The 11,480-nt window shown below is 38.6% G+C and overlaps 1 protein-coding gene across 2 annotated transcripts in view; it reads left to right on the top strand.

The window, feature by feature from the left end:
* The window catches only part of LOC107680348 (F-box only protein 38-like), a 16,433-nt gene extending 8,658 nt beyond the window's left edge, over positions 1–7,775 (top strand). For both annotated transcript variants that reach the window (XM_016476206.1, XM_016476207.1), the window contains exons 14-21: positions 607–1,173; positions 2,589–2,689; positions 2,785–2,887; positions 2,974–3,140; positions 5,462–5,607; positions 6,006–6,109; positions 6,383–6,496; positions 6,817–7,775. In XM_016476206.1, coding sequence (XP_016331692.1) covers positions 607–1,173; positions 2,589–2,689; positions 2,785–2,887; positions 2,974–3,140; positions 5,462–5,607; positions 6,006–6,109; positions 6,383–6,496; positions 6,817–6,995 — 1,481 coding nt within the window. In that variant the 3' untranslated portion in view covers positions 6,996–7,775. The remainder of the gene's footprint in view (positions 1–606; positions 1,174–2,588; positions 2,690–2,784; positions 2,888–2,973; positions 3,141–5,461; positions 5,608–6,005; positions 6,110–6,382; positions 6,497–6,816) is intronic.
* The last annotated feature ends 3,705 nt before the right edge of the window (positions 7,776–11,480 follow it).

Here is an 11,480-nt window from a genome sequence, read left to right as displayed (position 1 = left end):
CGTAACATTTCCGTCTCACGCTTGAGGTATTCGGCCAATCACAACGCATTGGATAGCTGGCCAATCACAGCACACCTCGCTTTTTCAGACTGATGAGCTTTGTAAAAATCGACGCGGTTCAAAAAGGCGGGGCATAGAGGAGAAACAATAATGTACAGTATGTGGAAAATAATGTTTTTTTTTTACTTTAAACCACATAAACATTTCATTACACCAAATACACAAAATAATGTTCTTTTTAGCAGAATCATATGACCCCTTTAACATACTTTTTGATCAATTAATTGTGTCCCATCGCTAAATAAAAGTATTGATTTCTTTTTTTTTTTTTAAAGTCTTACTTACCCCAAACTTAATGTGTGAATATAATTGCAATAAATGATGTCATATTTTTGATCAATATACACTACTATTCAGATTTCATCATTTAATTCATACATTTCATTCATACATGTGTGCAAGTGTCCAAGAATATTCACATATTTTTGGGGCCATATAAGTTCTGAAATATTATCTGTACGACTGCAATGACACTATTGGAAGAGAGCAAACTTGATGGCTGATACAGCTTGATGCCGATATGATTGTTGTGCTGTATTCCGGCAGGTAAAGGGAAAACTCCACTGCGTAGACATGGACCGCAACCTCAGGAGCTCAGTTGTGAGAAAGGCTGCCAGGTGACCAGCGAGCAGATCAAGGCTGACATGAAGGCGGCCATTGAGACGGCTGAGCGTGGGGCCAGAGACAGAAACAGTGGGCCCGGGTCTGCTTCAGGCTACGCTGCCGGCAACTGTGTTTGCTCCATCCGCTGGAGGGAGGAGTCTGCCAATCAGGACAACCAAGGTGGGGCGGGTAGAGGGGAGGACGACATGGTGAGGACTCGCTGCACGTGCTCTGAAAATAAGACTCGTGGTGGCCATGGCCTGCCAGTGGGAGGAGACAGCCATAGATCAGAACGTCACAGCCCAGAGCAGAGAGCAGGAGGAGATGAGATGGAGGACATGCACTCCAACGCTCCACCCAGGACTCAGGGCTCAACTGAGGGGCAAAGTGAGAAGACTGCAGGCCACCAGCATGGATCATCACACAGAAGCCCTACAGACGAGTTTCCCAGGAGACCGGTCACTCGTGCCCGCAGCAGACTTTTCTCTGTGCCCCTGGTTTGTGAGTCAGGTAAGACGAGAGCAGAGGTTCCTCACAGTGGGATGTCAGAGAATCAATTGAGCAATGGAAAAAAGGCACAGTTAGGCAAAGGCTGATCCTCGTGGTGTGGCATTTGTGCATAGCATAAAAGCAGATGGAGGAATGCTGGGGGTCTTGATTACTTCACTGCTAGTCTATATGGGCAATTATAGTGCAGTATATTTCCTTGTGTTCATGACATTTGGATAAAGGGCCACACCCATTTTGACTCCTAGAGAACCTACAGTGCTGAGAAGAATAGCACATGTAGGAAATTAGAGTTTTTCTGATGAATGCATGCTTGCATAAAACCACTGTTGTAGTAGAATGTCTCATAAGTGTAGATGCATTTATTTCAGGAATCTCTAAACCTTTTTCAGGCCCTAATTAGAAAGACACATTGTTGAGTGTTGCATTTTGAGTATGAAGTATAAGGTGACTATTTAACATATTGAATATTACAAATTACATACTTTATAATGCTTACATTGCGTACTGCCATTCAAAAGTATGAGGTTGGTAAAAAAAATTTTAATGCTTTTGAAAGTCTCTTATGCTCACCAAGGCTACAAAAATACATTAAAAACAGTAATATAGTGAAACAATTATTACAGTTTAAAATAACTTTTCAAATTTAATGTATACATATTTTATAAATGTTATGTATTCCCTTGATGTCAAAGCTGAATTTTTAACAGCTATTACTCCAGTCTTCGGTGTCACATGACACATCCTTCATACTCTAATATGTTGATTTGGTGATCAAAAACATTTCTTATTATTAATAGTGTGGAAAATTGTGCTGTTTAATATCTTTTAATAGGATTCTTTAATGAATAAAAAGTAAAAAAAAAAAACAGCATTTATCTGAAATAGAAAACTTTTGTAACACCATAAATGTCTTTACTGTCACTTTTGATCCATTTAATCTGTCTTTACTGAAAACAGTTTTTTTTAACTTACTGACCCTAAACTTTTGAATGGGAGTGTATTTACAAACTGATATACTTTTAAAATTACATTTAAATTATACTTGATAGAATTTTCATTTTGGGGTGAAATGTTCTTTTATTATTTATGAACTGCGTGAGCTTCGAGCTTCAAAAGGGAATCAAAAGCACATAAAAGTGGTTCATCAAACGCTTGTGCAAAAACAGACTGAAATCTGTGTTGCTGAGCACTGAGAATCTTGACATCCCTCATAGCGCTTGTTTGTGTTTTTGTGAGTGAAGTAGCTATGTTCAATTTATGAACGAGTAATTTTTTTGAAGCAAGGCTAATCTATATTGCTTTGTTGCCCATTGTATGTTAATTTTTTTCCTATGGCAGTAAGATTTAACATAAAGATAAATTTGACCAACAGTAAGACTTCCATTTCATTTCTCATCACCTCTTGGTGTATCCAGAACTACCCAAAGCTAAGCCTCGGGTTGCAGTGAAGAGGAAACATATGGCAGACAAGTCCACCAGCACCAGTGACCCTGTGACTGAAGATGACCATGTGCAGGTGTCTTGTTCTTGTTCATGGTCTCGTTTCACTCAACTTAATGTTTCTTTAATGCACCTTCTTACAGATCACAAATATATTTTCACATCATACAGGTGCTCAGCCTTAAATCTAAAAACCTGGTGGGAATCACACTTACAAATTGTGGCATCACAGATCTGGTCCTTAAGGAGTGCCCCAAAATGATGTTTGTCCATGGTGAGTTCATAGCAGAACATGTTGACATTGACAGGAGTCAAACTGTATCACATCCAAATGTGTAACTTGATTGTTTTTTTCCCAAGCAACACGCTGTAGGGTGCTGAAACACTTGGTGGTTGAAAGTGCCCCCATAGTAAACCGCTTTGATTATGCACAATGTAAGAAGTTGGACATGGAGCAGGTGCTTGACCAGATCTTACGCATGCCGCCGGAGAGAAACCGCATCATCTACATGAGGCCTATGCAGCAGGTCAGCATTATTCTTTAGTAGAGTGAGGTTGCCATGGTAGCTACAATCAGTGGGTTTCTGAATATTGTGTTGATGTAGGACTTATAATTTTCACATTTGATGAAACTGTTTCATGAGTATACAGTATTACTATTGGTTGCATAAGTGCAACATTCAATAAAGTATAGAAATGCTTTATGCTTTGCAAACTTAAAAATTTAGATTATTGTGATATACTGGATATTGTTGTTGAATTATTGTGGTACACTACCATTCTAAAGTTTGGGGTCAGTAAGATTTTTCTAAGGAAATTAATACTTTTATTCAGCAAGGATGCATTAAAGGGGCCATGAACTGAGAAATCAAAATTTCACTGTACTATAAAAACATCCTGTAAGTTTTTACACAGAACTCAAATCCTTCTCGTTAGTCTAAAAACAGCTTATATTGAAGCCAATCTGCCAAAACTAATAGTAATAGTGTGGCTAAACACCGCCTCCGCAGAAGATGATCAACGCCTGCTTCTACATCACTGCCTGTTTAGCCCCGCCCACACGCATGTAGTGTAAATAACAAGAGAGGCGAACGCAGGTTTACACAGAAACCAAATGATAAAGATGCCTCCAAAGACAACAAGACGCTGTGCAGTGCCAAGTTGTGGAAAAACAGTCTTTGCATCGCCTTCCTTCTGATCCCAACATTAGGAAAGAGTGGATGAACTTTATCTTTAATTAAGTTCCAGACCACGTCAGTAAGAACTTGGTCCTTTGTTCACTTCAGTTAGGGTTAGGATTCGTTTACAAACAAGGCACAATTGGACGCTGGATTTTCAGAAAGATTGAAACTAAAAGACGATGCTGTGCAGCTATATTGGATCTGACAGTAATGTCACACCACACAAGTGTGTGTAACTGTTTTTATTACGTGGTCTCTATTGCTTTGTCTGTTATTACAGATCGTTTGATATTTACTGAGTATTTATGCGTTTTTAACCTAAATCACAGTAGTGTGCATCTCTGAAGGATATAGGCTGTCAAACATACACAACTGTTAGCCAGTCATAGCAGTGGTATCGTTTACTTCCCATACAATCCGCCACGCATATTCAAACAGAGCGTTCCGATGAGGGGGGTCAAAACAGGACAGAAAATAGCCTATTACTTTTAAATTATGATGTTTTTTATGTAAAAATCTTGATAAACATTATAAGAGGATCTCAGAGAACAATGCAGAATAAAAAACAAAGGCATGACCCCTTTTAAATTGATCAGAGGTGTCAGTAAAAACATTTAATAAAAATGTTACAAAAGATTTCCCTTTCAAATAAATGCTGTTCTTTTGAACTTTATTTTCAGCAAATAATCCCGGTTTCCACTAACAATATTAAGCACCGCAACTCTTTTCAACATTGATAATAATAAATGTTTTTTGCGCACCAAATCAGCATATTCGAATGATTTCTGAAGGATCGTGTGACACTGGAGTAATGGCTCCTGAAAACTGCACTTGATTGAAAATTACATTTTAAAATATATTCACATAGAAACAGTTATTTCACTATATTACCGTGTGTGTGTGTGTGTGTACCTGTTTTTCTATTCTGGTGGGGACTTAAACCTGAATACACACAGACTCATGGGGACTCGTGTCACGGTGGGGACCTAAATTGAGGTCCCCACGGGTAAACAAGCTAATAAATCCCACAGAATTAAGTTTTTTGAAAATCTAAAAATGCAGAAAGTTTCCTGTGAGGGGTAGGTTTAGGGGTAGGGTTGGTGTAGGGCAATAGTATATACGGTCTGTACAGTAGAAAAACCATTACGCCTATGGAGAGTCCCCACAAGGATAGCTGACCAGACATGTGTGTGTGTGTATTTTTTGATCAAGTAAATGCAGCCTTGACTAGCATAAGAGACTTCTTTCAAAAACATTTAAAAACCTTACCGATCCCAAACGTTTGAATGCGATATATAGATTTATTGATCATACACATTTTTATGCTTTGCAAATTTAAACATTTAGATTATTATGATTTATTGGACATTGTTTTAATAAGTATGTCATCAAAATAACATTATATATCGATGGCTGGCATGGATGAGGTTTTACAAGAAGGAAACTGCAAGAATAGTTTGTAATATAATTGTAATATATTCATCAGTTGGAATGAAGAAGTCATTAATGTTTCACATCATATGCAACTGTTTTCCAACAAACGTGTGATTGGATTTATATGTGCTTAATATATAGAGTTACATTACAGCTTTGTTTTTGAGCCCTGTAAAGGGTAATTGAGGTATTTACAGCACAATATATTACAGTTATGTGCTTTTTAACATCAGATTGATTCTCTGGCTCTGGAAAAAAAGCTCTTCAGTGGACCATATCCATACCATATTGCTATTATCCATGAGTTCAGCAACCCACCCAATGCCAGGAACAAAGTGCGCGTACGTAGCTGGATGGACACCATTGCCAACATTAGCCAGTGAGTGGACTACATTACCCATAATACAGTACTGGTAAAACGAAGACTTCTCTAAACTTGACTTTCTATCACTGTTCAGGAATACAAATATTTCCATTTTACCGTTTCTGTTTGATTCTGATATTAGTCGCTTTGGATAAAAGCGTCTGCTAAATGTAAATGTAATACCAAGAATAAGATAATAAATAATTTAGTGTTTATCATCTTTATAGTGCTATATTTAAAAAGGAAGAATGTAAATTTTTTTTGTGGCCTGTTGAATTACACTTAGATTCTGCAAAAATTATGCCAGCTTTCTAAATGGCTCATTTGATTCCTGCTTTGTTCACTAGATGGCACTATTTTCTTATCATGATAAACCCAGAGACTCACAAGCTGTGTTTTTATCCTTTCACAAGAGAACTCATCAAGTATGAATTCTTTCTGGAGGCCACACGGACGGAAGAGGATGTAAAGAAGTATCCCAGCTATCCCTGGGGCAGAGACATCTACACTTTAGAGGGTGAGAGGAAACAGATCAGGGTCCTTTGAGACTAGCTCCAAGTTCCCCTCACTTCCTCTGGAAACACAGTTATAGTATGTGTGAAAGAGAAGAGAGAGAAATTTACAGCATTTCCCAAATCCCTTACACAAAGTTAATCATCTTAATGGATGAGAAAAGTTGCAGACTCCCATAATGTAGAATCTGCCCATAAATGTTTACAAGATCCCTTTCAGTTTTAAAGGAATAATAAAGGAATGGCATTCGATCTTTCCCACACTCCCTTTGCCTTAGGAGTAATAGATGGGGCGCCGTATTCGATGATCACAGATTTCCCGTGGCTTCGCTCGTTACGCACAGCAGAGCCCAACAGTTATGCCCGATATGACTTTGAGGATGATGAAAGTAGTAAGTAACACACTGTCCATTATGAAAGAATAAAGTTCAGATGTTAATATTCATCACAATACAATGAAATTCAAATACAAATGCATCTTAACTATAGTACAGTCATTTAGCCATGATGTTTGTTCAACCATTTATTTTCCAATATTATTTTTCCATCTTGATTATACAATTATATTAATTATATAATATATCATTTTTGAGCTTGGTTAGTTTAATGTTTTTGAAAGAAGTCTCTTTTGTTCACTAAGGCTGCATTGATTTGTTCAAAAATAAAAAAAAACTCTCTCTCGCTCACTCTCTGAAATCTTCCTTTCTGTCAGCCACTATCTATGCGCCGCGGCGTAAGGGACAGCTCTCGGCCGACATCTGCATGGAGACCATCGGTGAGGAGATCTCGGAGCGACGGCAGACACGTAGGGGTGTTTTCCAGCGTGTGGTGGTCGTCTTCATCCACTACTGCGACGTTCGGGGGGAGCCGGTGGATGACGACTACATCTAGAACAGTCACTGCTCAGCCGGAGGGCCTGGAGATGCAGGAGAGAAGTGTGGAGAGCTCTTCAACTCTCTGCCAGGCTCTGGCCACCTCTGTGCGAGAACAGAGAGGCATCTTAAACGCAGCTTCAGTGTGGAATACTAAGGCATTTCCAGTTGCCTTTATCTCTGAGTTGACTTGAAACAGAGAGTGATCGCTTTCAATCAGCCATTGTCTTTTTTGTGAGTTCATTCTAGACTAATGAACTGAAGAGTAATGGTGTCACCAGGCTGCTTTGCTTGTGTTCATTACATGAGAGCTGAATGGCAGCCCTTCCATTAAGCGGCAGCACACTTACAGTAAAGGGGGTGATAGTGTCAGCAGTTGCTTTGTTGCGCATGAAAAAAGACGTGGAGAGCCTTGACAGGTGGCATATGAAATCACTTGTTTGATTTTTGGTGGAGACGGAAATATAATTCTTGGTAGATTCTTGGTAGGCAATAGAGTTTTGTTTTTTGCACCTCATACGTTTTGAGAGACCTTTGTTTTAATAATTTCATATTTTATTTTTGTTTTTCTCTCACCTTTACCCCAGACGTTGGCTTATGTGTTTTTCACTATTAACGGTGCTGTAAGTCAGTTTAACCCAGAACCTGGTGAAGAGATTAAATGTTTCTTGGCCCATGCGAGGAACGTGGCAGAATCGGTGAATAAATGTGGCTTGTTTTCCTCCCTGTGGTCTTCATAGAGCTAAAAAAGAAAAAGAAAAAAAAGTGGAACAAAAAACAGCTGAGAGTATTTTATGCACAAATATCTTTTTTTATTCTTTTCCCCTTAGTTGAACCCACTTTTTATGAAACTCCAGTAGAATAGTTTTTAATCAGAAGCACAGCGGATAAAGTTGCCAGGCATATCCCTAATTCATCTTCAGATGACTTCATATGGTAAAGCATCTTCAGAAATGGCCCTGTGCCATTAACTTGCTTTATAACCTACACCAGAGACAACAGAGTCAGCATTGCATGTTTCTGGATGGTTTCCTTCCTTGCCTAATCCTTCACATAGTTGCTTAGTTGACACACCAACGAATGCGAATAATATAAAATACACAGTATGTCTTAACTGCCTGCTTTGTGCAGAATAGACTTCACCGACTTGTGTTTGTTATGAATGGTAAGGAAACTAGTCCAATTAGAAGAGGATTGTGAGTCCAGGACATGTTAATGCATGAAAACCCCCATCTCGCTGCTCTACTTTGTGCTTCTCTGGGTGACCCACTCTGCCATGTTCAGAAGCCAAGAAACTCCATGGATTGCATCTGCACCCATGCTGAGCACTGCAGAAACTTATGTACGAAGTTTGTGTACAGATATTCTGTATTTAAATGATTTGTTTTATATGTTTATATAAAAGAATAAATATTTCACTAAGACATTCTGTCATGGCTGTTATTGTTTTTTTCTTGTATGTAGATAAATATTTGTGTATATATTATATTTATTATACACAGACACATTATGTATATTTTACTTACACTATATACTGTATAATGCTCTGTTTATTATATAAGCTTGAACTGCAGTTATGTCGTCTGCAGCTTTAAATGTTTGAGCTTTGGCTGGATTCTCCACAGTCAATGTTTTTATTGTTCAATAGATAGAAATAATCATTTTGAGACTGATTTCAGTGATATTCTCTGTGTCCTTATAGGTGTGGACTCATTAAATTAGAATGATTATTAAAGGTGCTGTATGTAGGATTGACGCCGAGTGGTTGAACTAGGTATTGCAGTCCAAATTCAAAATATTGGAGAGGGTTTTTTTCACGCGGCTCCTCCTCCTCAGACTTGATGCACACGCAGGTTGCCAGATTGACGACACCAATAGGAACGAGCGCACTTGACGATGAAGGACATGAAATACGCTGTTTTAGGCAACCCTGGGTGCCGAAATACAATTGGGTAAACTGGCAGTGTTTCACAAACCAAAACAGAGACCGACATTCCGGCCCGGAACGCACATTTTCAAAGGAGAATAACTGACGCATTGTTTTTCAGATAAACAAGTATGTTAATTTAGCATGTTTCTTAAATATCTCCAAACATATTATGGTATTTTTATGCTTTAGTAGAGTCAAAAACTTGCATACAGCACCTTTAAAACTATAATTAAAATTTCCAGCTGAGAAATGCTAAAAACACTGATAGCCAATCAGAATCCACCCAACTTTAAAGAGCTTGAGCATTTAAAGCGGCAGGCGACATGACTGCAGCAGGAGCTTATAATTAATAGAACATTATAGTGTGTCAGTGTGGACCCTAAAGGCCCATTCACACCGCACCGACAAACGCCAACAGACACGTTGGCCGCTGGATTTAGAATTTTATGAAAAATAACTGTCATGTTCACACTGCCCCAACAGACACCAACAGACTTCAAGTCAGGGAGACTTAACTAGGGGGGAAAATGGATGATCTTGTAACAACAATAAAAATGATACTGTTATTAATGTCTTTGGTAATATTGTAAGGCAGTTTTATTATAATAATAATATATTGTCAAATAAATTTCCGTTGTGAAATTTCCCAAGCGCTGTAGCGATCGATCTGATCGCATTCCCCCTCGTGTTGCGGTTGGTATACTCGGCTACACCCACCGCATAAAGCTCTGGCCTCTCCTCCCAAAGATCCAAAAACTGTTCCTCTTTCTGGTTTGTCCAGAAACCTGCCATTTTTAAAGTTATTTTCCTAAGCGTGCCCAGCACCTACTTGCAGTCTTGCCTCATTATCATGGCAACGGTTCGTGGCCAGGTCAGAATACGTCAGAGTTTGTTGTCGTTTGTTGGAAAATCATATCACACTGCTCAGACATTCCACGACCCAACAAACGCCGATTAAACATGTTCAGTCGGGTTAAAACCAACTCCGACCAACGCCAACAAACGCCGACAGGGGTAACACACTGATCCAACAAACTCAGACAGACTAGTCTGTTGGCGTTTGTCGGTGTTTGTCAGTGCGGTGTGAATTGGCCTTAATATAGCTATTTTTAGAGTTATGTAGTGAATGGCTGAGTCATTCACTCAGTCCGTTTGTTCAAAAACGCCGAATTTTCATTGAATCACCGAATCAACTAATAATTGACACACTTGCTCATTCAGGATCGAAACTAGTACTGAGATTTGCAATTTATTTCAATCAATTTATTCGTTCAAAAACATTGATGAGTAAGTCATTGAATTACCCAATCAACCGATTCATTCAATAACACTGATTCATTCAGGACAGAAACACCAGTAATGTGTTTTGCTTGGAGACGTTCAACACTTTGACTTCATTTGGACATTTTTTTGTTGTAGCTTGCAATATACACTCTAAATGTACGCACTTGAAATTAACTTGTTTAACTGTGCAATTTATAGTAGTATAATTCGCAGCTGTGCTGTTTGTCTGAATGTCAGCATTACTCTGATTCCTCAGCCCCTTCATAAGAGCTCAATGTGTCTAATTATGCAAGTGAAGTAGCAGTCGGATTCTGAATTAGTCTGCAATTATAGTGTAAGAGTCTCACATGCTTACAGTACAGCAGACTCGTGCATGTAAAATCCATTTCCATACTCAGACACGTGGCTGCGTTCAATAACCCACAAGGCAAGAGAGGGGAGTTTGTCTATACACTTTTGCTGTTGCATATGACCCATTCTGGATTTAGTCTTGTCACATTGTTTACAGTGTGTCACTGACACCACAAAGGTGTTTAATGTTTCAGGTCATTTGTCGCTTAACACTGTATAAGCAGGAAGAGGAGAGATTTGTGGTTCGAGCAGAACCCCTCCTGCACTCCGTTCCTGTCTGAAGGGGCTGGCCAAACATGCTACATTTCCAAATGAAATCCAGCCAGTTTCACCAAGAGAAATCAAACTCAGTGGTGAAACAGACTTTTTCTTGTAGGACACAACGTGTTAATCGGCTTCAGCTGTCTTGAGCCAAACATGCGAAGTGTGTGGTTTGTGTTGCTGTTTTGTTCTTTACAAAGAAACAGATTTTTGATTCTAACGTATAAAACTTTGAGACCGATCGACCATGATCTCTACAGTTGATCTCTACAGGTGACAACATATGTTTTTGTATTTTTCATTTTGCAAAAAATTATTGTGTATTTATATTTGCTATATAATCAATAGTTTAATCAATTTTTATTTTGATTGTCATTCGAAACACTTAAAAGGGTTGTAGTTCTTTCACTCATTAAAACCAGTCTTGTTCCTTTGTCTTTTTGTACTTTTTGTTAACCTTGTTGCTGGTTGGTTTGGTTTCATAGCTTATAACTCTTTAAGAAAGACTCTTTAAAAAATCCCTAGGGGAAAAATGAATAGGAAAAATATTTCCGAAACCAAGACAGCTGAAAAAGTGGACAGACACTTTTGCACACTATAGAACTAGATCCATTATCCTAAAGACAGATTCACCTATCAGAGAGGTCGCTGTTACCATGGAAACAGAAACTGCAGCTG

Source organism: Sinocyclocheilus anshuiensis, unplaced genomic scaffold (genome assembly GCF_001515605.1).
Source record: "Sinocyclocheilus anshuiensis isolate Anshui unplaced genomic scaffold, SAMN03320099.WGS_v1.1 scaffold1442, whole genome shotgun sequence".
In the NCBI taxonomy this organism is placed as follows: domain Eukaryota; kingdom Metazoa; phylum Chordata; class Actinopteri; order Cypriniformes; family Cyprinidae; genus Sinocyclocheilus; species Sinocyclocheilus anshuiensis.
The sequence above is the reverse complement of the archived record's forward strand: the minus strand, read 5'-3'. Positions and strand labels throughout refer to the sequence as shown.